This window comes from Electrona antarctica, assembly GCF_951216825.1.
Source record: "Electrona antarctica genome assembly, chromosome: 16".
Classification (NCBI taxonomy): Eukaryota; Metazoa; Chordata; class Actinopteri; order Myctophiformes; family Myctophidae; genus Electrona; species Electrona antarctica.
Genome location: NC_136797.1, coordinates 20,640,853 through 20,667,637, shown reverse-complemented (window position 1 = coordinate 20,667,637; position 26,785 = coordinate 20,640,853). Strand labels below are relative to the sequence as shown.

The 26,785-nt window shown below is 41.7% G+C and overlaps 2 protein-coding genes across 4 annotated transcripts in view; one reads left to right on the top strand and one right to left on the bottom strand.

The window, feature by feature from the left end:
• agpat2 (1-acylglycerol-3-phosphate O-acyltransferase 2 (lysophosphatidic acid acyltransferase, beta)) overlaps positions 1 to 18,161 on the top strand; it is a 30,593-nt gene extending 12,432 nt beyond the window's left edge. The window contains exons 2-6 of the mRNA XM_079523871.1: positions 1,254 to 1,387; positions 6,059 to 6,234; positions 8,814 to 8,909; positions 12,967 to 13,039; positions 14,330 to 18,161. Of these exons, the coding sequence (XP_079379997.1) occupies positions 1,254 to 1,387; positions 6,059 to 6,234; positions 8,814 to 8,909; positions 12,967 to 13,039; positions 14,330 to 14,508 (658 nt within the window). The 3' untranslated portion in view covers positions 14,509 to 18,161. The remainder of the gene's footprint in view (positions 1 to 1,253; positions 1,388 to 6,058; positions 6,235 to 8,813; positions 8,910 to 12,966; positions 13,040 to 14,329) is intronic.
• Positions 18,162 to 18,302: 141 nt separating this feature from the next.
• egfl7 (EGF-like-domain, multiple 7) overlaps positions 18,303 to 26,785 on the bottom strand; it is a 28,491-nt gene continuing 20,008 nt past the window's right edge. For all 3 annotated transcript variants that reach the window (XM_079523644.1, XM_079523645.1, XM_079523646.1), the window contains exons 8-10: positions 22,701 to 22,777; positions 20,932 to 21,094; positions 18,303 to 19,813 (exon numbers count right to left, since the gene is read on the bottom strand). In XM_079523644.1, coding sequence (XP_079379770.1) covers positions 19,794 to 19,813; positions 20,932 to 21,094; positions 22,701 to 22,777 — 260 coding nt within the window. In that variant the 3' untranslated portion in view covers positions 18,303 to 19,793. The remainder of the gene's footprint in view (positions 19,814 to 20,931; positions 21,095 to 22,700; positions 22,778 to 26,785) is intronic.

Here is a 26,785-nt window from a genome sequence, read left to right as displayed (position 1 = left end):
AACACGTGTTGTAAGCTTGTAGATCAACTATTTCCGCTAAAAAAAATTCAGAAAGTATTTATTTAAAGACGTTTACGCCGCGGACAAAGCCAACTCGGGTCGTGACAAATCATGACAACAAACACAATTTTTGGGGCCGAAAAAATAATTAGAAAGAAGAAAAAAACGGCAGGTTACAACACCTTTTTTGTTGTTGTTCTTCTTTGTAATTTTTTGTTTGGTCCAAAATATTGTTTGTGTTGTCATGAGTTGTCACGACTCGAGTTGGCTTTGTCTATGGGAAAAATGCATTGGGTTTCATTTCCTGGTCCATGGTAGGGGGCGGGACTGCGACGCTCTATATGTATGCAGTGTGTCAGAATCAGCCTGCTTATTATAGTGCATGTCGGACAGATGGTAACACTCGGTTTGATAAGACTCATTGAAGCGTTGTGCTTGCTGCATGCAGACTAATTCATTACAACAGCCCAGATTTAGCGCTCTGGTTTATTGTGCTCAGAATTTGTATTTGTGTCCCATTTTGAAATATATTTGAATATTTCATTAGTTATGACCTTGGTTCATTCATTTGATGTTCAGGCTTTGCTGCACGGGTTGTAGGTTGTAGTGTACTGTTGTATCGCACAAAAAACCCAGGGGTGGACAACTTTGACGATGGAGAGGACTCACTAGTCCAGAGGGCCACATTGCATATTACTGTTGTAGCAAATATAGCCAATCTACAAGCTCTTTTGCTATTACCTGTATTTGAATTGAAATCCTGAGATAATTTTTTGCTATTTTTGAATCGTAAAAAGTATATATATATTTTATTTCAAATGCCTTTAATTATAGTTATGTAAACTTTATGAACTAAATACAAATACATTGGACATAAAAAAAGACTAACATTTTAATACTATTCCTTGAGCTACTAATTTAGACTGAAGTAATTAAAGCAGGTCATGTTTGCAATAATATAGCAGTATTCTGATGATGAACCTGAGGACCACATTAACCCATTTTGGGCGGGAACCCCTTTTGGTGTTAGCATTATGTTATGCTTTAGCTATTGAAAAATCAAAGAACCACTGACATAGAAACATAGCTTTTTCAGAAAACTGTCAGGATGTAGAAGACATTTTTGTCAAAATGGGTTAAGCGAAGGTGGGGGCCACATGTGGCCCCCCGGGGCCTCCAGTTGCCCATCATGTATTGCGCGATAGAACCATACGTTATCTGTACGTCGTTAATGAGCCCTTTTCCTCCCTCAGGATAATCCGCGGCCTGGTTCGTCACGTGAAGTACTTCCTCGGTCTCCGCTTTGATGTCAGTGGATGGGAGCATCTGCAGACGGAAGGACCCTACGTCATCGTCTCCAACCACCAGAGCTCCCTGGACGTTCTAGGTGGGTAATTGTTGGGTTTCATTGATCCTTCCTTGCAACAACACTACACTACTAGTCAAAGAATGTGTCATTTTTGTCACGGTATTTAGGCCTGACGTCAAAATAAAAAAAACGTTCGCTCTGAAAGAATATATATTCAAAGATTTGTGCCGCATTTTCACGATTTTTCAAAAATAGCAGACCTACAAGCTCGTAGCGCGCCACTCGGTGTCGCGCTATGAGCTTGTACTGCTATTTACAAGCTCATAGCTATCTGCTATTTTTCAATAGCTAAAGCATAACATAATGCTTAGTTAAAACACCACAAGGGGTTCCCGCCCAGAATGGGTTAAGAAATAAATAAATAATTCCGTATTGTGCCCGAATATAAGATGACTCTGATCATAAGACGATCCCCATTTTTTTCAAGACTCATTTGCAGAAAAAGAACATTGAATGTCAAATAATCTTAGTCCTGATTTATAATACGACCCCGTTTTTTTTAGGATATATATGAAACTTCTAGTGCGCTTTTCTGTTGCTATAAAAAAAAAATGTTGCTATATCGGTGGTTCTCAAACTTCTTTCATCGTCACAAGGACCACCCAAAATGACACTTTATTTGGCCGCCGACACGGCACCTTAATACAGATTTGAGTTAAAAACGTTCAATTGAGGTCCGAGCAGGCAACTACTAGGCTACAATGCAGCCTGACAGCATGTCGCCGGTTCGAGTCCTGATCGCGACAGCCTTTTGCTGCGTGTCGCTCCCCATCTCTCTCTCTCTCTCTCTCCCCATTTTCCTGTCAGCCTAGTACTGTCCTATCAATAACCCATTCTGGGCGAGAACCCCTTTTGGTGTTTCAAGCATATGTTATACTTTAGCTATTGAAAAATAGCAGATCTACAAGCTCATAGCGCGGCACCGAGTGCAGCGCTACGAGCTTGTAGGTCTGCTATTTTTTGAAAAATCTTGAAAATGGCTCAAATATATATATATATATATATATATATATATATATATATATATATATATATTCATATTCTTTCAGAGCGAACGTTTTAACTCAAATCTTTGCTTCTGGGAGGTCCCTGGAACAACATATTTTCAGATGGGGGGTCGGCGACCAATTACATATTATTTTTTTGGGGTCCTTGACATGAAATATTGAGCACCACTGATATAGAAACTAGGGGTGGGACGATATGGGTTCCTCACGATACGATATATATCGCGATATTAGGCCCTCGAAAAGTTTTTTTTTCTTTTTCGATATCGATATTTTAATAATCAATATCGATTATTTATCGCGGGAGGACGTATCGATATATATCGCCATATCGATATTTCAGCACACCCCTAATAGAAACATGAGGTTTTTCAGAAAATTGTCATCATTTAGAAGACATTTTTTTTTTTTTTGGCTTTCGCCTTTATTTTATATTTATTTATGGAGGGACAGACAGTAGGCTGACAGGAAATGGGGAGAGAGATGGGGGGGAAGACATGCAGTAAAGGCCGTCGGGATCGGGAGTCGAACCTGCGGCACACTGCCAGACTGGATTACCAGCCAAGGTGCCTGGACCATTGAGCCATGGCCCAGGCATGGCAGTCACTACTGAGTGACGTGGCCTGGCTGAGGCCCAGAGGAGAGCGACACAGAGGGAGAGAGACACTTCATGTAATTACTATGCCTGAGGAAAGTCAGCGGGAGGCTGATCTGGGTTACCATACCAACTGTACAGTAGCAGCACACAGCCAATTATATCGGCTGATCTTAAATAGGTACGCGATAATGATGACCATGGAGGGTGTTTTATCTCCATGAGCTTCACAGCATGGCTTTGTGTCCTTGAGAAAGACACTTGAACCCCCTAACGAACCAACCAACGGCTGCTGCTGATGAGCACGGTGCCTTGCGTGGTTGTCTCCGCCATTCCGTGTGCGTGAATGTATGGGTTAATGTTAGGTTTGAGAAAATGTTAACAGTTTGTCATTTGCCCTACTGTTTTTTATCATAATCATCACGATCATATCCATGTTGAAAACATTCAAACATGTAAAACAATTATGAAAATGGAAGATCTACAAGCTCAAAACGTGTCACGGTGCGACAGGTTTTGAGCACTTAGATTAGTTATTTTCACTATTGATGTGTATTTATTTATTTATGAAGTTATTAAATGTATCAGTTAGGTTGTCATTTCGGCCCTGCGCAACCTTTGTTCACTAAGCCCAACGGAACAGATTTTCTTTTACGACAGAAACACAAATCGTTAAATCACATATTTTTTGGCGTAAAAAGTCATAATCGTGACAGCCCTGCTGCTGTGCCCACTGCCAGGTGCATCGACTGTCTCTCGTGTCCTGTTGTGCATTTTTACAGACGTCTGTGTCTCATCTGTTATTTCCGATGACACACACACACACACACACACACACACACACACACACACACACACACACACACACACAGTGAGGTGTGGGTGGCACATCCTGTCAGTCTGCAGTCTTTTTGAGGCCCTGATACTGCTGTGTGTGAGAACCTATGTTTCTATGTCAGTGCCAGTGGTACTCAACTCAATCACTCAAGGACCCCCAGAATTATCTGTAATTGGCCGCGGGCCACCATCTGAAAATATGTTGTTCCAGGGACCCCCCCTCCCCCCCAGAAGCAAAGATTTGAGTTAAAAAACGTTTGAAGTGAAAGAATATATATTCAAAGATTTGTGCCACATTTTCACGATTTGTGAAGTTACCTGAAGTGTAACATAATGCTTAAAACACAAAGGGGTTCCCTTGCTGAATGACCTTGTATTTCATATTGTGGCATTACATATTATATGTATATGTACATACATACATCTGCATACCATATCATACTTATCACAATATTAAGAAAAAAAAATGTTTTTCCTGTATTCATACAGAGACTTATTACTTTGATTTTTGTTTTCTTTGTTTGTCATATATATTATTTGTAGTTGGTGAGGGTAGGCAAAATAATCTAATTAGCTTCAGTATACACCTTTTTTGGTCATAGAAATGTATCTTTATACTGTTTCATTATGTACATGAACTGAAGACCAAAATAAAACATTGAAAGTGAAGTAAGTGAAAGTGAATGGGTTGCAGGTATCAGTCGCCGCTTTGGACACAAATAACTTGGCAGCCAACGTCCTTATCAACGTCAAGGGTCATTTAAAAGTTGACATGACATTGTGACAAGTTAAAGTACACCTTTTAATTCTAAACTCGGAATACACCAGAGAGATACAATACAGCTGTAAAAAAACAAAACAAAAAAAGCTGTGAAGCCGTTTTAACATAATTCAGCACTACAGTATGTTTCAAGTTTCATTTCAATTGTCTAATGCGGGGGTCTTCAACGTTTTTCAGGCCAAAAAGGACCCCCTGGCTGAGGGAGAGATGAAGCAGGAACCCCCACTACATGTATAAAAATGTGTTGCAGATTTTTCATTTCATTTTTCATAGATTAATAGAGCGCTTCATAGACTTGTTTGACAGCACTATCTTTGTGTAGCGTCGTGTTGGATTCATCTTAACGTGTGGCCTTTCGGAGAGTAATCTATCTAGTCTATCTAGTAGGAGAGTGGCGACACTAGCGTTGACTCCCATTGTAACAATGGAATGCGGAAAGTGCTCATTCTATCCCAATGGGATAGTTCCAATGTTTGGAACTATATAGCCCATAGGCACCTGCTTTGCGGCGAGATCAAAGACGATTTTGACGTTTCTTTTCTGTTTCAACATCAGCCATGAGCAGCACATCACCAGACCTCCCAATGACATTGATAAGACTGTGTGGAGGAGATAAGAATGGCATGGCCAAAGTTCATCTGGGAGGGTCGCTCGGTGCATTTGCCGTTACAGTTTACACGTATAGCTACATTCAACATGTGTGACACTGGCAAACCATTGGGAAATGTTTAACCTCTTTCCTACTTCCATTTGTTCTGTGTCCACTAGGGCATATTTCAAAAGCAATGTTAATGTAGAATCCTTGCTCTAAAGTGTTACTTATGTACTGTAGATTTGGACTAGCCTGGAATTCACGTAAATAAGTTGTTTAAATAAATTTAAATGTGAATTCCGAGACCCGCAGTGTTGACCAGGCTAGATTTGGAGCACCATCGCTCCTAATGGACCCTTATGGGTCCGTAACTTTGAGAATGGACACCCATAAATGTTTTAGTTTTTCCCATTGGTTTGCCCGTGTCGCATATTGAAAGGGTAGAATTCCATTTAATTCCACTAAATAAAAACACTGACATAGAATGAGGTACGAATGATAAAATGAATTGTATCAAATGGAGGTCCGTGGCCTAATGCATTAATTGCTTCTCAAAGTGGGGTCCGGGGACCCCCAGGCATCCTTGAATCTCTTGAAAATAATCAGTTTTTTTTAAACCACATTGTTTTATACTTTGCCTAATGCCTATTCAAAAATAGCTGATCTACAAGCTCACAGCACGTCACAAAGTGACTCTGTGTTCTCTTCTGCGGGTCTTGGAACAAAATCTTTTGATATGGGAGACCGCGGCCAAATACCTCGACTTGGAGACCCTTGACATGAAACCATTTGAGAACCACTGGCCATATATTATTATATTGAGACGGGACAGAGGTTTTAGAATCACTGCTTGATGGATGATGTGTTGTTTGGTCAGGCTTGATGGAGATGCTTCCGGACCGCTGTACCATGATCGCCAAGAAGGAGCTGATCTACGCTGGCACAGTGGGCATCATCTGCTGGCTGGGGGGCATCGTCTTCATCAACCGCAAGAAGACCAACGACGCCAAGACTGTCATGGCGGGCGCCGCCAAAACCATGCTGGACGACCAGGTAAACCTGTCATGCCATGATCGGGCAGAAACGTTTTTTTGCATTTTTGTATATTCTTTGTAAATCAATGCCCTATACTTGATCTCTGTGACTACAGCGTTACACACAAAGTATCAAAAGTAGCAGATCTGAAAGCTCGATGTGCGGCGCACAAAACATTAATGTCAAACTTTGAAACAAGCTGAAGTGGTTGTGAATGTGCTTCCTCTTTCTGTCAAATCTATTTCCTCTTTTGGCCGTTTCAGGACATCCTTATATTCGCATCTTGAAACAAACCTGTTCATAATTTTAATCTGCTTGTATTGACATAGATTTTTGCTTGTATTCACATAGATTTTATGATTAATCAATCGGACCGATTCATTAATCGGTCTGATTGTCTTTACAGATAAACAAGCCCAAAGTAACAGCTTGAACAGATCTACAAGCTCACAATATTAAATAAGGTATTGTAGTTAAATCTGACTTGCCTAAGCCTGCAGTGCAGATACCCTGTTGCATGTATTTTTCAGAATGGACAATTTTCTTCTTTTTTTTTAACACATAATGAGATCATATCGACATCGGTAATATCGGTAATCGGCCATAACAGCATTTAATTATATTGGATATCGATACCGGACTAAATGTCTCATTGGCACTTCACTAATCAAAAGTAGTCAAACTACTGGTATACTATATAAACTGGTGAAACATTGGCCAAATTGCAAATAATATAAAGAAATAACTAATCTACAAAAAAAAGGGTAATCTACAAGAGACGTTATGAGCTCGTACAGTAGATCGGCTCTTTCCACAATAGTTTTTTATTTTTATTTGAGCACATCAATTTACAGTATACACATACACGTGCTTGTATCATTACATTGTAACGTCCCTGTGCTTTATTTTATTTTTTTTAAGACAAATAATAAACCACCTACATTCAATACATTCAACGATAAGTACAAAACAGGCTAACAGAAGCAGACAAACAATAGACAAAAAAATAAATAAAATAAAAAATAAATACCTAAATATGATTAATTTTTTTTTTGTCATTGGTCATTGGTTATTTTTGTATTAGTTAATCAGAGCAGTTCATCAGCTATATCAAATCACAGCATGCATTTGATACAATTAACCAGCTAAACAGAGACTCATTAATTCAGAGCAGAAAGCAGCTTTACATAGACCCATCAAGCCTTCCCTTCCATTGGTTGAAAACAGCTATTCAGAGACATACTGTATTAGCTAAGGGCAGCTGGACGGTAGGTGGTCGAGTAGAGGTTTCCATATTTTGGTAAAAATGTCTTCATTGCCTTTAGACCTAGCACTCATTCTCTCCATGGGTAAGATTTTATATATGTCCCGGTACCACTGTGTAACTGTTGGTAGTTTGTCCATAATCCAATTTTCTGGCGAGAACTAGTAATTTTTTAAGAAGCATAACATTAGCTGTTGTTCAGGGACATATACCGCTCCGGAAGGCTGAGCAAAAAGAGACCTGTTTTTTTGCAATTATACATTTAAATTTTGTATTTATCTCATTAGAAATAGAGGACCAGAATTTAGAAATTGTCAAACAGTCCCAAAAGCAGTGAATGTAAGTACCGGTTTTGTCTTTGCATTTAGAGCATAGCTGAGATCTTGAAGGATCAAACTTGTTCAACATGTATGGCGTCCTGTGTTGTCTATGCAAAATGTTGTACTGGGTCTCCCTAAGTCTGTTACAGCAAAATGTGCTACTGCAGGAAAGAATGCTCGCCTTCCAGTCTGCCATTTGGTAGTGAGTTCTAAAGTCCCCTTCCCAGGATGATATTACTTTATCTATGTTATGCTTGTTCAGAGTATCCATAAACTGATAGAAGTGGGAGATAAAGCCTCTGAGCTTTGAAAATTGGGTGAGACATTTATCTAGTGGGCTTTTGGGCTTTCCACAATAGTTAATCTGTGGAACCGAATGCCTCAGCACAAATAATAATGATTATTTTGGGGTGTAGCAGCTTGAAAAGGTTGAGACCCACTGGTGCATAGATAGAACCCCTCAAAAATGACATGCTGGCCTGGGCCGCCGGCCTGGTGGTCCGGGCAGTGTTGATTTCGTCGACTAAAACCAAGACGAAAAATGTTCGTCGACTACCTTTTTTCACTGACGAAAACTACATGGAAACCAAATGGAAACTAAGCTATGACGACTAAAACTAAGACTAAATATACTGACAATTTCTTCAACAAATAAAAACTAAACTAAAATGTTAGGAAGGGACTAGTGGACAAGAGATCCGGTATAAGTAATTTTACAATTAGTTGCATGCTGAAAATAGACGATCTACAAGCCCACAAGGGGCTGTGGGCTTGTAGGTCGTCTATTTTCAGCAAGTGGAAAAACCTGTCATTACGACGGCATCAAGGCCTGCCAAAATACATGTTGTTCGACTAAATCAACTGTAGATTTAGTCGCGCAAAGCAAGCCTGACAGAGTGTCGCGGGTTCGAATCCCGATCCCCGACCACCTTTGCTGCATGTCACTCCCCATCTCTCTCCCTCTGTCTCCCATTTCCTGTCAGTCTAAATTTGGACCGAATTGTGCTCCCCAGATTCGGCTCTGGGTCTTTCCAGAGGGAACCCGCAACCAGAGAGGAGACTTGCTGCCGTTCAAGAAGGGGGCCTTCCACCTGGCAGTGCAGGCACAAGTTGGTTAACTCTGCTTTAATCCCTCTTTAGTGTGTGTGTCTGTGTGTGTGTGTGTGTGTGTGTGTGTGTGTGTGTGTGTGTGTGTGTGTGTGTGTGTGTGTGTGTGTGTGTGTGTGTGTGTGTGTGTGTGTGTGTGTGTGCGCCTGTGTGGGCTTGTTTTATTTGTGGCCACAAGTAGTTCTCTCCTCTTGGCATTTAGTTTTTTAATCCACCAAAGGAACGGTCTGGGAACAAAGGAGGTTAATTCACTTATTGGGCATGCCAGTGAGACACGTGTATTTACACATTATACACACATGCCACAAAAGGCTGCTGACCCTGGGTTTATTCAAGGGCCCTTATGCTTTTTTGTGGTTTAACCCATTTTGACCTGAGATCAGATTCTAAAAATGTATTCTACATCCTGACAGTTTTCTGAAAAAGCTATGTTTTTTCTGTAAAAGCTATGTTTCTATGTCAGTCGTTCTTCGAGTTTTCAAAAAATAGCAGATCTACAAGCTCATAGCACGCCACTTGGTGGCGCGCTATGAGCTTGTAGATCTGCTATTTTTCAATAGCTAAAGCATAACATAATGCTAACACCAAAAGGGGTTCCCGCCCAAAATGGGTTGAAAACTGCACAACACAGGCAAAAAACACAGGCACTTTGCCTGTGTTGTGCAGTTTTTAGACACATGAGGGAGCTAGCAACAAAACACCTAAAGACTAAGCAGTTTATGAACTAACATGTTCTCCACTGATACTAAAGTCTATAGAGTTCTGGGTTGAATTGATAGCATTGGTACGGTGAGACCATTGTTGGAAAGATGAGACCATATTATTCCCCTGTTCCCGCTGTACATGACCCTCTGGAGTACTCGAGGAGACAATTGCGTTGTTCTCTTCTTTGACATGGCCCTGAGGGAGCCAACATCACATACAACTGATTTCATGCCTGGTTATTTTGTGCAGGCTCTGCCATTCTAATCAGGAAAGGCAGGGTTTGGGGCATAAAAGATAGCCCTTTTTTTTTTAAAACCACGTGTTAACGTCGACCGTATTCTGGGAATGTCATGCTAGGAAAAAAAGTAGGTGAACAGTTGCATGACCCTTTTCTTTTTTTTGAGAGAGAGAGAAAGAGAGAGATTTGGTGTGGGGGTATAAATGTATGGGGGATGGGGGCAAGTGTAGAGCCATGGGGAGCTCCAGTTAACAAAATATATAGGGTTTAAGACAGGAGTTTATGGGAAAACTACAGGTACTGGACCATAGACTTTTCATATAGAAAGTGTTTTGACTGTTTATGTATACTTGGGTGGTCTTCTTTAATAGTTATTTAATAGTTTAACTTGTAGCATCCATTTAAGATCATGCAAGTGGTATGAATTAAAGGAATGGAGTAAAACAAAAAAAAACAAAAAAAAGAGCAAAAGTAATTTTTCAATCAAACCTTGGCTCTAAACCACAAGGAGGCCTCCCCTAGGCAGAAGCAGTGGGTATTTTTGTTTGGCATCAGCGAGGAACCACAAAAATGAATACCTGCTGCTCCCTATTAGCACAAATCCTAGAGTTATATTAGAACTGTCGTATATACTGACATAAGACACTTAACAGGACCCCAAAAAGAGTATTGCTGTTTAAGGTGATGGACTACTTATTCTTTTGGATGAATTATATTCTCCGTTTTGGTGTTTTCCTATTTTCGAGGCTACATCATTTCAGCCTCGTTCAGCCGAGATAACTTGTCACAACATGTCCCTGTTGCCCAGCATAGCCCTGCCTGTCTGTTTTGTATTCAGCCAGCCAGATTGAGTGGAAACGGGACAGCCCCCAGTGGGCGCCACGTTTGGCTCCACCGGTCCCGATGAAGGGCCACTTGGGGCCCTCTGTCTCTCTATTAGGAGCATTGGAACATTATGGGTCCTTATTCTGCTGTGTCCTCACTTGAACCGGAAGTGTTAGTCGCCGGTCCGCCATTTTCCCCCCACACACATTCCAAACAGTCGCGATATGAGAATGGTTTATGGGAATTTAGAATGGAGAAAAAAAACAAACAGAAAAACAGGTAGGATTTGTAAATTACATCAGACTTTGTTGCTCTAATAACCCATTTCGGCCTGACGTCGAAATAAAAAAAAATGTCTTCTAAATCCTGATAGTTTTCTGAAAAACCCATGTTTCTATGTCAGTGGTTCTCAAACATATTCATGTCAAGGACATGACATTGGCTGCCGACCCCCATCTGACAATATGTTGTTTGAGGGACTCTCCCAGTAGCAATTTGAGTTATAAACTCGCTCTGAAAGAATATATTTTCAAAGATTTCAGGCACATTTTCACGATTTTTCCAAAATAGCAGACCTACAAGCTAGTAGCGCAGCACTCGGTGCCGCGCTATGAGCTTCTAGATCTGCTGTTTTTCAACAGCTAAAGTACAACATAATGCTTAACCCATTTAGACCTGACGTCGAAATAAAAAAAACGTTCGCTCTGAAAGAATATATGTTCGAAGATATGTCACGATTTTGACTATGAGCTTGTAGATCTGCTATTTTTCAATAGCTAAAGTATAACATAATGCTTAGTTAACACATTGAGAGCCCACGCAAAACTGCCCAAAATCACTTTCACCTAGAAAATCCATTCACATTATTTATAATTCAGCTGACTGTGGAGACACATGCTGGAACTTTTTACTTTGAAATGTTTTATAGTTTCTGAGTTATTTAATTTAAACGCCAAATGCATTCTCAATGGCGAAAACACAAACTTTGGCACCACGTATTAAAAAAAAAAAAGAAAAAGAAAAGGTTTTGATTTTTCTGATTTCTTTTTTTAATAAAAAAAAATATATATATTTTTGTTTTTCAAAGACGTCCACAGACGTCTTGGGCTATGCACGTGCGGTAATACCCAAGACGTCCACAGACGTTTTGGGCACAAAATGTGTTAAAACACCAAAAGGGGTTCCCGTCCAGAATGGGTTAAAACACCAGAAGGGATTCCCGTACAGAATTGGATTAATATCACGGTTCATGTTTGATTTCATAATTCCTGTAAATCCACTCTAGTTCTGTGTTTTCTTATTTTCTTTCCCCCCTTTGTGTTAACCGTTGCTTTCCATGTTTCTGTGCTTCCGCCTCCCTCCCAGGTTCCCATCATACCCATTGTGTTCTCATGTTTCTGTGCTTCCGCCTCCCTCCCAGGTTCCCATCATACCCATTGTGTTAATGTTTCTGTGCTTCCGCCTCCCTCCCAGGTTCCCATCATACCCATTGTGTTCTCATGTTTCTGTGCTTCCGCCTCCCTCCCAGGTTCCCATCATACCCATTGTGTTAATGTTTCTGTGCTTCCGTCTCCCTCCCAGGTTCCCATCATACCCATTGTGTTAATGTTTCTGTGCTTCCGCCTCCCTCCCAGGTTCCCTCATACCCATTGTGTTAATGTTTATGTGCTTCCGCCTCCCTCCCAGGTTCCCATCATACCCATTGTGTTAATGTTTCTGTGCTTCCGCCTCCCTCCCAGGTTCCCATCATACCCATTGTGTTAATGTTTATGTGCTTCCGCCTCCCTCCCAGGTTCCCATCATACCCATTGTGTTCTCATGTTTCTGTGCTTCCGCCTCCCTCCCAGGTTCCCATCATACCCATTGTGTTAATGTTTATGTGCTTCCGCCTCCCTCCCAGGTTCCCATCATACCCATTGTGTTCTCATGTTTCTGTGCTTCCGCCTCCCTCCCAGGTTCCCATCATACCCATTGTGTTAACCATGTTTCTGTGCTTCCGCCTCCCTCCCAGGTTCCCATCATACCCATTGTGTTAACCATGTTTCTGTGCTTCCGCCTCCCTCCCAGGTTCCCATCATACCCATTGTGTTAACCATGTTTCTGTGCTTCCGCCTCCCTCCCAGGTTCCCATCATACCCATTGTGTTAACCATGTTTCTGTGCTTCCGCCTCCCTCCCAGGTTCCCATCATACCCATTGTGTTAACCATGTTTCTGTGCTTCCGCCTCCCTCCCAGGTTCCCATCATACCCATTGTGTTAACCATGTTTCTGTGCTTCCGCCTCCCTCCCAGGTTCCCATCATACCCATTGTGTTCTCGTCGTACAGCAGCTTCTACCTACGGAAGGAAAAGCAGTTTAAATCAGGTACTTGGAATCAGCTCTCGTCATTTATGAGCTATTCCTAAATCAGTATTGAGGTATAGGTATTCTAAAGTGGATAGTTATTGCTTGATTCTGCAAAAAAAAAAAAAAAAGACTGCATGTGTCGGTATCACTCCAACGCCAACATCAAGTTTACTATAGTTTCGAAACTAGTTTTGCACGAAAAACACTCCTTGGGCTAAATTCGTTTTTCGTGCAAAACTAATGCTTGCAATGGATTCAGAATCATGAACCTCCTAGTTTGACCCGTCACATGCTACTTAAAGCGTACCCCAACTTTCAGCAGCTGTCACAAGTTTTCCCAAGGGACTTGTGTTGGAACAAATTGATCAGGTAGTCACCTTTTATGAACACATTTGTGAAGAAAGCTAGTGGTAAGCTTTTTTTTTTGCAGAGTTGACAACTAATTAAGACATACTCATACTCCTATTTTAGAGCCGAATAAAAGTCGGTTCGGCTCTGTAGAGCCTACAATGTGACGTCATTTGAGGTTCGGGGGGGCGGGTACCGTCCTAAAGTCGGCTCTTCGGTGCTACTGAAAGTTTCTGACGAGCCGAAATCATTTCGGCACTACAGCCGAAACTGCGGTAAAATAGGAGTATGAATCGGCCCTAAGACAAGCGCTCATTTTACTGTTCGGTACCTTCCAAGCATTTGCACTTCTCTTTGTGGAAATTTCTTGTCGAAATTATTCTGTTCTTAAAAAAATAAAAAAACAGTTAATTAACTACCAGTTAAAGGTAGGGTAAGTGATATTTATTGGCAATAAGACAAGAGGCCGCGGTTTACCTGATTTTAGAACGGCCAAGAGGGTCGGAAGCACTCTGCTCAGCATCATGCTTCCCTACGCCTCTTAGCTGTTGTCAAATCTACAGTAAACCACGACTTCCGGCTTTAAGACCTGACCGATTCAAAAGTCTTTTAAATCATGACAATCATGACAGACCCCCAGAATTATATGAAATTGGCCGCCGACCCCCATCTGAAAATATATTGTTCCAGGTACCCCCAGAAGCAAAGATTTGAGTTAAAAACGTTCGCCCTGAAAGAATATATATTCAAAGATTTGCGCCACATTTGCATGATTTTTCAAAAATAGCAGACCTACAAGCTCATAGCACGGCACTCAGTGCCGCGCTATGAGCTTGTAGATCTGCTATTTTTCAATGGCTAAAGCATAACAATCCTTAAAACACCAAAAGGGGTTCCCGCCCCAAATGGGTTAATGTGCAAACTGATCACGTTTTTTTTGTTTTTACACCTCAACAACAGGAACCATCGGGGTGAGGGTTCTTCCAAAGATCGAGACGAAGGGGATGACGTCGGAGGACGTGTCGTCCCTCCTCGACAAAACCTTCGAGGTGATGCTCGCCAACTTCCAGGAGGTCTCCAACATCTCCTCCAACAACATCGCCGTGCCCCAGAGCAACGGCCCCACCACGTGCCATTGAACAATAACCACCAACCTCGCTACACATGTTCTCCTCAACCCCCACCCCCCTCACACGTCACCCACACACACACACACTCTCTCCCCCCGCCCCAGTTTGTTCCTATCAAACTGGCCAGTAAACAACATGACACCCAAGGTCTTTAATATGTCATGCTATTCTCAACTTTGGTGGTCTAATTTGAGAGCCCTGGTTCCCCCAAAATCTGCCTCTATATAGCGTGGGTCCGTTTTTGTCCCGGGACGCGTCCCGATCCTCACGGTGTCCCGAAGTGGGGTCCTCCTCCTCGGCGGCTTCGACGACACGCCAGTGAGGGGAGTGACGGACGGTCGGTTTCCGACAGTATGGACGCGCGTTCATCAATGCATGCCTTTTTGGGGGGGGGGGGGGGGGGGGGAGGATAGTTCTCCGTCTTCCGTTGTCTTGGTTGGTTTGTCTGTTCGATGTCTGGCTTTAATCCGCTTTAAGCCCTATTTGAAAAATAACGGAAGTAGCCGATCTACAATACACATCAAGAGCTTGTAGATCTGCTATTTGTGCTATTTTGTTTTCGATTATTTTTTTTTGAGAGAAAAACAAAACAAAAATAGGGACACCAGATTGAAAGTGGCCGTCTTTATAATCGTCTTACTTGGGACAGTCATGTATATTCGTTTTGCCTTAAGTTTTCCTTTCCTTTTTTTTATTGTCCTTTTTTTATGTTTGTGAACCGTGGGTGTTTTATTCCCTCTGTTCTGCTCACATCGTGAATCTTTGGTTATTTCCTGTGTTCCTCTGATGTTGGCCCTTATCCTCGTATCTCGAGATCCGACGGAGCATTAGTCCGACATGCAGGAACAACAACGGTCGGACTAGCGCTCGAACACGCGCTGCTCCCGTGCTTGCGGTTTATGGTTCGGTTAGGGTTTGAGGTAGGTTGTCGGTCAAATGACTGTCGGACCAACAATAGTGTCGGAACTAAAGCCTGTACCCCTTATCTCATGTATTCCAAATAAGAATGCCCCTCCTTTCCTTTCTCTCTTTCTGCAATCCAGTCTCTTGCCTAGTTATTTTGTGAAAGACAAGAGGAGCTGGCTCTCCAGGAGAAGTGTAAAGGCTTGGAGTTGAGAGGTTGACCAGGTGAACCAGGGATGTCTTTAAGATGTATGTCTCCGTGAAGTCAACTGTATCCATATTTTGGGCTTTTCAACTCACTGACCAATAACTCAATGACATTACAGCACATGACGCCAAAAGACGCAAAGGATTTAAGGTAACGTCAACGCAAATCTTGACTGAATTAGTTGACTGAATATTCAATGTGCATTGTTGTCGTTGTACATACATTCTTTCATTTGCTTTGTCTTATACTTTTCTAATGGAAGAGAAATAATCTGCATGGTACATTGAAAAAGTGTCTTCTTGCTGTGTTCTCTATATTTGTTTTTCTTTGTTGCGCTATATTTATTTCTTCATCCAACGGACTTGATTTGATGTTTTAAAAAAAAAAACAATGTGGTTGGTTACACATTTCGCACCTCAGAAGCAACTCCATGGGAAACTTCTCAAGATGTGTCAAAGGTAATTTCATAAAGTGCAATGTCCATCGTTCTGTGTTCCAAAGTGCAAGCTACCTGTTGTGCCATGTCAAAGTGTTATTTTTTTGCCTCTTTTTTATTTTTTTGGAGGGGGGATCTTCATATAAGCCACTATTACGCCGTATGCCGTGATGGGTCAGTTATGCCTGATTTACACTTGGTTTGCGCCATGCCGTGTCTCATCGTTGTGGACTTGCGGATCGGCTGTTTCCGGTTCAAGACGCCGGCGTGCGAATGAGTATAAATCGCCTTTAGGTTTACAGTTTTCATTGATAAACATGCAAGTTGTTTTTTTGCTATGAAGACGTGGGTGGTAGCAAGACGAGCAATTACGTGTATTAAGCCCAAACCACACCGCTGCAACTTCTTGTAACAAAACAAACCACACCAATGCAACATGCCATTGGGAATAATGGTTGCAAGGAGTTGCATGGAGACCCTCTGGTCGAGTCTGGTGTGGTTAGGGCTTTAGATCGCAAACAATCCGGCTGGTTTGTTTTCTTCCGTTTCCGATGAACCTGAAATGTATCTGATTACTAAATACAGTACAGTAGCTTATCAGAGGCATCGTAATTACTCAAATGTTTTGTTAAATTACGGTAGATGAGAAGAGATAGGCCTACAGTTAGAAGGGAATTCTATTACAGAACAGCTTTTGTTAAGCAAAAAAACAAGCAAAAAAAAAATCAAATTTATTTCCAGTCGTGGCATTTGCTATATTCTTATTTTTTTTTAGGTAAATAACTGACTCATTCTGGAGGTTGTGTCCCTATATTTGAGTTGGGTTTTCATGTCACTTTGGACTGTTAGTCTAATAGTCTATTACACTTATGAGAGGATTTATATTTTGTAATATGTATCGACAATGACATTTAACCTGGTATGAGTGAAAATGTATTCGTGAAAAATGCAGCATCTCTGTCTAATTTGCCTCTGGGACGTTTTATTTCGCTCGCTGCCTTTATATTTAAGTTTGCAAAGATGCATTGGTTTGCAGCCCCCCCCCCCCCCCCCCCCCCAGCACCATCTTAAGAATGTATTTCAACATTCAGGATATTTGTGTACTAATGGGATAAAAAACTATTTTATTGTATTCCGGTGGGATGTTGTCTTGCATACAGCTGATATCAAGTATAGGAAATGTATTTATATTCGAAACATTTAGATGTAAAATTCACCCCTAGATTGATTTGATGTGCACAGAAACAGAGGCCTGTATACTGCTCTTCATAGAGTGTTTTTATTTATCCCTGCTGGGCTCGTCGTGGCATCAGTGGGTCGGGACCCATTTGTGGGTCGCAAGTAAATATCCCTTTATTTTGTTTGTTTCCTACATTTATTTTTAATATATTATTTCAAAAGATTTGCAACACACCCCCCCACCCCCAAATCTAACTTTTAAGAAGTAGTGAAAATGGGTGATCTTCAAGCTCACAAGCTTGTTCATCCGTTGTGTCCTGGGGAGACATAACATTTATTTTTATTTGGGGTCTCGAGCTAAAACGTTGGGATACCACTGCTCCTACTGGGTTTAATCTTTGTTCAAAGCCAGCACACCACCGTGTATTGGAGGGATATGCCTCAGTTAATAGCAAATAATCAACTTCTGTGATGTTTCTCTTTTCTTTAACATATTTATAAGTATATTCTACATAAACTTTTTTTTTTTTTATTGTTCCACGAGATTTGAATGTTCACCATTATTGCTACCAAGTTGGTTTTCTTCCAAAATGTAAACGGTCAACATTTCTTTGCAGTTGTTGTACCTGCTTTTCTTTTCTCTCTCTCTTTTCTTTTTACATTTTTAAGTTATTTTGTAAAATACAATTTCCTGGTTTGTAAGCTTTGTCTCCTGAACAGAAAATGACTGATGGCTAACAGGCTCGGCAACAACCTCACTGGTTGATTTGACCGTTGACTAAATTATATTTAAAGATATTGGAGAAATGGGGAAAAAAAGATTCAAAAGTGTTCACATTCTAAATAAAGCACTTTTCATGTTGAGTTTAGATGGTGTATTTGTATAAAAAAAATAAAATAAATGTGATTTTCACCAAAGCTATTAAAACACCTTAAACCCAATACGTCGTTGACCCGGAGCCCCACAGGGTTCTATCCTTGGCCTGCTTTTCTTTTCCCTGCATAGTATTAGTGCTTGTTCAATAATGGCTACGTAGAGTCACATCTACACAGGTTTTACACACACACACGATACAATATCGATTAGCACATTTTATTCGAAAATTTTACAAAAACACAAAAAGTACAAAGTCTATTGGACAAAGTGAGAAGTACATAAAAAGTAATCATAACTTAAATAGATAAATATGGATGTTCACGTCTGCCCTGCCCCTGGACATGTGGGTGGGGCAGACAACAGCTGCACTGATCTCAAACATTCATGGAAACAGGATAAGAGACACAAACATGTCCAGTTCCACTCTGAGGCCTGTTTTACATACACATCATCATCGTACAAATGAAGCATGGACTCTCTAGGTCAGTGTTTCCCAAGGTGGGGTCCAGGGACCCCCAGGGGTCCTTGAGGGAGTTCTAGGGGGTCCCCAGCTAAATGATAGTGTGGAACCAAATGGACCCTTATGGGTCTGTAACACTGTCCAATGGAACCAAATGGGTCCATTTGGTTCCATTTGTACACTCTCAAATTGATTTTACAATATAAAATTGGGGTCCCCGAGATAGAAATGCCACTAAATATGGGGTCTGTAGACTAATGCATGTCAAACTGGTGGTAGTGAAAAATAAACTGGTTGAGAATCACTGCTAGAGCTGTAAAAAATATTCTCTTATGGGGAAGATTTGCCATAGCTCTTCAAATGGGGACTAATGAGTATCAATTTGGGGGTCCTTGACATGAAAAGCTTTGGGAAGCACTGCTCTAGGTCAGGGGTCTTCAACAGGAGGTCCGGGACCCTAGTCTCTCGAGACAGACTGTTGACTCACGAAAGAGGGTTCTGTTTTTTCCTTTGTTTTGCCAATGGGTTCCCAGATTGCATAGCTATAGCGTCCCTATTCTCAGAGGAACATTAGCGGAAAATGGCAGATCTACAAGCTCACAACAACGGCTATTTTCACTTCATCAAAGAGGTTTGGTGTAGAAGGGGAAAAAGAGCAAACCACTTACAGAGGCTAAAGTCAAGTTTACTTTTACTATTGAGGGTTTAAGTGGTTAATGTCAGAAATAAAGAAAATTACTTTTCTACCTTAAAAGGTACCAGGTAGCACAGTGGCAAGAGTGAGTTTTATCTCTTCATATTGTATCTTTACATCATAATGAAACAAATGTTTCGGCTATCCAGCCTTTGTCAGTGTGTGGAATTCACACACACTGACGAAGGCTGGATAGCCGAAACGCTTGTCTATGAAATCGATGAAAAAGTTTAAATCTACAACATAATTGTATACAATGTAGTGTGTGTGTGTGGGGGGGTCCCTGCTTTATCTCTCTCAGCTAACGGGTCCTTGGCCTGTAAAACATTGAAGACCCCTGCTTGGGTGGTTTGATTCATATGTGTGCTGGGGAGGATACCCCTACTGTACCAAGGATACTGTTACAAAATGGCCGCCACGTGGTCAATTCTCCCAAAAAGCAAAACCGGTCAAACATCCCTAAGAGCAAACCATCTACTAGCCATGATGTCATGGAGTTGTGTGAAGAGCCCTCAAGTTTCAGCCGTGTCCAGTTTTCTAATTTTCATGACAGCCACCTACAGTAGAAAGAGGAAATAATACTGTGTTATTATTATTATGTAGTATACAAACATACATAGGGGAGACTGGGGTCAAAACTAACCTTTTAACTTAACTACAGCTTTTCTGTGAGTGCTTTTCCTAGGATAGACAAACCGCTTAAATAGGGAGACAAAATAATTGAAGTGTATATATATATCTATCAACATTAATGTGTAGAGAGAAGAGAATAGGAAGAAAGAGAGAGGCATGGCTACATATAGTGACTGTAAAGCTAGAACATACAGTAGAATGAAATGAAACCAAATGGACTCAAGAGTAATAATACACTCTCAAGAATAATAATAAATGGACCCGGGAGGGTCCATTTGGTTTCATTTTACACTCAAGAGGTAAAGATCTATATGGGTCCATTTGGTTACCATTTTAACCACTCTCCATCATTTAGCTGGGGACCACCTGGAACCCCCTCCAGGGGTTCCAGGTGGTATATAACTAGAATATAAAGTATATAACTAGAATATAAAGTATATAACTAGAATATAAAGTTAGAATATAAGAGGTTTTGGGTCCACTAATATGACTTATCTTAATTGTCTAATATGGTTTTGAGTGGTTTCACTGGGGGTGTGTGGTCTATAAATGTTTGGTGGTTATTGTGCACTGTATTGTCTTGTCCTGATGAAGCTCTAATGGACCGAAACGTCGACCTAACAAAGAGCAACATTTTTGGCAAGTGTCTGACAGTGTGCGGGACCTTTTCTTTGTTTGCGAACGCAGTGAGCACTAACTATAGAAGATGGCCTAAACTGTCTGTCTGTCTGTCTGTGTGTGTCATGCTGTAACACCACCGGCCCGCCACCAGAGGGCACAGCTGTATCACACACAAAAACATACACACACACACACACACAAAAACATAACTTTAAAAAAAACGTAAAGAAAACTTTTTAAAAAAACACGCACGCACGCACACACACTAAAAAAAATACTTAAAAAAACTTTAAAAAGTACGTAATTTATTCTAATTGTTGTTATTGCAATTTACGAGCTGCGTTCGCTTCCCGCGTTCGCACGTCTTACTTGTTTTCAAAGATACCCTTTTTAGAATATAAGAGGCGCCACTACTACTCACAAGTGCCGAGGCGCTCCTCCAGGAAGCCGATCTGCTCGCTGAGCGAGTCGATGCGGTCCAGCTGCTGGAAGGAGTGGGACAGGAAGGTGGTCTTCTCGGACAGACCCTCGTCCAGCGACAGTGGGAACAGGCTGTTGAAGGGCGCCAGCACCAGCTGCAGCTTCTGTGTGCAGAGATTATGAACGGACGGCACTTGTCACTACTTTTATGTCTATACTCCACTGTCTACATCTCAGAGGCAAATATTCATACTTTTACTTCACTAACAATTATTTGACAACTTTAGTCACCGGTTTGAGCGGTTGGCACACCGTCTCCAACATGTAGCTTTGTGTGTCCCTATGTGTGTCCCTATGTCTGTTTAGGGTACCAACAGGTGAGAAAGTGGCGCTGTTGAGCTTCACACTGTGCACAAGTGCATGATGGGAAGCTGAGTTTTTAGTGTAACACCAGTCTGAGTGTGTCTACTCTGTACAGGAGTTCAGTACAGTATAACAATTACAGTATAGTTCCACTGTGTACTTCAGACTTCACACAGGTGTGATTTTACTATTATTAGGACAAAACACACTAACCAACAGTATGCCAACAGTTCGGCCCTATATAACATTTCGGCCATTTGAAAATAGCATATCTATGTACATGCTCACAAGCCTTGCGAGCATGTAGATCGGCTACTTTCAAAAGATTTATTTTCTTTTTTACTTGTGAAAACTTGTGAAATGGGACATTCATTCTGCATAACGAGTACTTTTACTTTTGATGCCAGATATACCTTTGTACTTTTACTCAAGTCAATTTAGAATTTCCGTTACTACTTGAAACATAGTATTTTAAGTACTTTTTCCAGCACTGGAAATGAAATAAAAAGCCTTCATCCAATCCCTCACTGCTGTATTTACTTTTCTTTCCCACTGGGTCCAAGAGCAAAGAGGAATGATTCTAAAGAAAGACACTAAGTATTTCTTTAAGGGCTACTGCGTGGGAACAAAGTATTGGTTCTCTTTTCTCTCTTTTTTGGCCCCCCAAATTGTTTATATTTGGCCGCGGCGGACCCCCATCTGAAAAGGTTTTGAGCCAGGGACGACCCCCCCCCCCCCCCCCCTGAAGAGAAGATTTGTTCAACAATTATTCAAAATCTTCTTTTCGAGATAATAATAATAATAAATAGCACATGTACAAGCTTGCAGTGTGGCACGAGCTTGTAGATCTGCTCTGTTTGAATATCCAATAAAGTGTTTAACCCGTTTAGGACTGAGGCCGATTCTAAAAAAAAATGTTTCTACAATGTTTCGACAACGTTTCGATCCAAATTCGTCAGGTCAGTATATTATCATCATATATAAACCGTCATGAATTTAGAAGGAATTTGTAGAATCTGGTGCCAGGTATCAAGGGCTTAACCCATTCTGGGCGGGAACCCCTGTTGGTGTTTCAAGCATTATATTATACTTTAGCTATTGAAAAATAGCAGATCTACAAGCTCATAGCGCTATGAGCTTGTAGGTCTGCTATTTTTTGAAAAACCGTGAAAATGTAGTGCAAATCTTTGAATTTACATTCTCTCAGAGCGAACGTTTTGAACTCAAATCTTTGCTTCTGGGGGGGGGGGGGGGTCCCTGGAACAACATATTTTCAGATGGGGGTCGACGGCCAATTACATATACATTTTGGGGTCCTTGATGTGAAATATTGAGAACCACTGATATAGAGACATGAGGTTTTTCAGAAAATTGTCATGATTTAGAAGAAATCTTTTTAAATTATACCTGCTCCAGCATCTCCACTCTGTTGCGTAGGCTCTGGACCTCTTCTGTCACGTTCTCCACAAGGCCAAGTGTCTCATCTGCACACAACATATGGAGATGGAAGCATTATAGACATTAAACATAAACTATTTATGTTAGTTGATTTTAGAACAGTGGTCTTCCACCAGTGGTCCGGGGACCTATACCAGTGCTAGCTACTACTAGCGTCCCTCAACAAAAAGAAAAAACACACATTAGAATATAGAGATAAGAGGTTTTTTCCAGCTAGAAACCCAATCCGCACTGTGAATCATCAGTTTTCATTTAACTCTGAGAGTGTACAAATGGAATGTACATTCTCCGAGTTCCAGACCCATATAGTCGTAGCGGTCCATTTTGGTTCCCAACTATCAATCGTTTAGCTGGGGATCCCCTGGAAACCCCCTCAAGGACCCCTCTGGGGGTCCCCAGACGGACGGACGGACGGACCTGATTTAGAAGAGTGCATGGGTGAAAAGGTGGTGCTTGGGACCGTAGATCAAATGATGGTGGTTTAATCCCCTTCATTCGGAACCAAAGTTCATACGTTTAAAAGCATCCTGCCACATCATCAATCCTTCCAGGATGATTCATGGCCACACTTGAGGTGCACCGAAGTACAACCCGAGCAAAGACACACGGACCAGAGGGTGGCGATGACGAGAGTTCAGGCCTTTTGGGAGCGAATGTACAATACCGCTTTACACGAGAACCGCACGCACGTACGGACGCACGCACGCACGCACGCACGCACGCACGCACGCACGCACGCACGCACGCACGCACGCACGCACACACTGACAGAGAGGGGAACTTTAAATAGAGAAACAGCTCCATCATCCTTTCTCACCCCGTATCACTTTCCAGGGGACAGAGGTGGGACATGTCGGTCCGTGATCCCGACATGTCACCGACAAGTGTCTGCTTGGGGGGGGGGGGCAAGCGGTCAGATCAGAACACTGAAATAAGGAGACCCCCCCAGGTCCTCGGTCCTCCTGGCCTGGCCCCCCCGAGTCGAGTCGGACCGAGAGAAACGGCTGAATCTCTCCCAGATGTGGGCCATTACTGAGACAAGAGTGAGTTGAATAACAGGGTGAGGTGGAGGGGAGGGGAGGGGGGGTGACCCCCAGCAGACAAGGTTGATGGAGCTGGAATGAGAACTCGAGTCGTGGCCAAGAGCTGAAGGAAGAGAGAGAGAGGGAGAGAGAGAGCACGCGCCCGCGAGAGAGAAGAAACTAAATTCTCTTTATACTTTGTTGCATGCCATTATCGCGTGGCTGGAAAAGAGACGATCTACAAGCTCAAAGCGTGTCGTGAGCTTGTAGATGTTTTGTTTCGGTCTGAAATTTGGAGAACTCGTTAAGTGTGTTTATCTTTGTAATCACAAGCAACACCCCACATGGATATAAACAATTAAAGCTGCTATAAGCAATAATATGTCAAACTTTTAATGACCTTTTTTTCCCTTTTTTTGGGGGGGGTATTCAGAGACGGCCAGCAATGGGTAAAACGCTCCCCCCCCCAAAAAGAAAAAGTAGTCTGATGTGAAAGCTCTGTTGCTGTCTCCTTGCATTCCTGCATGTGAGAAGCTGCTCGCTGATGAAACTCAGGCCAACAAAAAAAACAGAGTTCAGTTTAGCCACGTTGAGTTTTGTAATATATCGTTGCTGTCGGGCAGAAAACTCTTATGTCCGTATTTTAACTTTATGTGTTTGTTTTTAGTTTTTTTCCTGTAAATGACCGACCGCCCCTACTTGATCATACTAATACAGCGTCACACAAAAGCATCAAAAGTAGCAGATCTACAAGCTCAAAACATGGCGCGACGGCAGTACGCTTTGAGCTTGTAGATCAGCTACTTTTGCTATTTTTGAATGTGACTGCAGTTTGGGACATATGAGGTTCACACCCGACAGAGACGAAATGTTCCTTCTCTCTCTCTCTCTCTGTGTGTGTGTGTGTGTGTGTGTGTGTGTGTGTGTGTGTGTGTGTGTGTGTGTGTGTGTGTGTGTCTCTCTCTGTGCTGTATTAAGCAATAGTTCTACACACAGCTATGTCCCTCATCAATCCATTTCCAGTGAGCGCACTCTGCAGGGGGTTGAACAACCTCAGTCTGGCTATAAACAGATTCATCTGTAAATCTGGTGTTTAAAACCTTCCGAAAGAAACGGACACCGAGCGTCGAGGAGCCATAGGTGGAGACAGGGGACAAGAAATGCGTGGACACGTACGGGCCAACATATCGCCTTTTTATACTGAACATCCTTAGTAATTCTTTCATATCATTCCACATATAGGAACGTCATCATCCCCAAAACGTCTTCCGCGAGGAGCGTTGTAAAGCTTAACCCATTTAGGCCTGACCTCGAAATTAAAAAAAAAAAATCTTCTAAATCCTCCAGTTTTCTGAAATAAATATTTTCACGATTTTTCAAAAATAGCAGACCTACAAGCTCGTAGCGCGCCACTCGGTGGCGCGCTATGAGCTTGTAGATCTGCTATTTTTCAATATCTAAATTATAACATAATGTTTAAAACACCAAAAGGGGTTCCCGCCAAAAATTGGTTAATTTGCATGTAATCCTCCGAGGTGCACATATACAGTATATATAGGGCTGACATATGCGGTGGGAATGAAAGAGATTTTCCCTGGGTTTTAAATGCAACATAGTTTGCTTGTTGCTAGGATACAGTAAACACTCGTAGTACGGGAATGAGATAAATGCTTTGGGAAGGGAGAGAGTGTGGGAGTGGGAGAGAGAGGAGTATCCTGGGTCGCTATGGTCAATAAAAGGAGGCTCTGCACTAAACAGTAAAATGCTCAGTGCTTCATTTGATCTGTTTTTAACTTTGAGAGGGTGTTGTGTGTAGCCTACACTCTCAGAATGAATGTGGGATACGTGTTAAATAGCTCAATATCCAAATGACGATGACTGCTAATAGAGCAGTGGTTCTCAAACTTATTTGTGCCAAGGACCCCCAAATGTACTATATATGTTTGGCCATATAGGCCTATCTCACAGAATTTCCCTGCCCCCTTAATACGCCCCCTTTCCGCGTTAGTGGTGATAGCGTGACGTCACTCCATAGACACTACATGTTAACAGAGGTAATTTAAGAAGTCTACAACTTTTGTTTTCTCAAGGTAAGGTTTGTTCTATCTGTTCGAGCTGATTTACCATCTTGTTTGCTTCATAATAATATTGGTCTGTCACGTTTTTACATTAGGAAATGTACTTAGATTCTCCAGAGAAAAAAACATGTAAATGCTAATGTTAAATGACACCACTATCTACCGGAAGGGGGCGTGGAAAGGGGGCTGTGAGATAGGCCTATTGGACCCCCATCTGAAAAGGTTTTGTGCCACCAGGAGCCCCAAGAAGAGAAGATTTGTGTTAAACATCACACACCGTGTGGCGTGTGAAGTGAGGGGCACTAATATATTAAAGTACAACTCATGTTGATTAGGTGATGTAATGGTGATTAAAAAAATAGGTGCAGAACAGAAACATTAAACGTCATTAACAATAAAGACACAATATGACGTACATTTGAAAAACAAACAATGAACGACAGACAAACATTAAACATGTAGGGCTAGCGCCCCTCAAAAAATACAATAAAAAAAGAATATTCAAGAGTTTCCAAACATTTATAAATGGATAAAGTGAGTAAAAATGATTGTGATGCTGTATTAACAGCTGGGGGACCCCCTGAAACCCCTCAAGGACCCCTGGGGGTCCCCAGACCCAACCTTTATGAACCAGTGCTATAGAGTGTGCAATAACAGCGGTAGGCCTGTCCTGTAATCCCTCGATCTCTTTAGTAAACACAAAATGGGCGCTGCCGATGCTCTGTTGCCGATGCCCTTAAAGCAGCTTCTGTTTGTTTTAAATGTGCTACATCAGTGGTTTTGCAACCAGTGGTCCGGGGACCACCAGTGGTCGAGGGGGTTCGAATAGAATAGATACATGTAGATCTTTAACTCTAGAGAGCGAAAAATGAAATGGTTTAATTTTTATGCTCTCAAGAGTATATTATTGTTAATGATCTGCATTACTTAATTT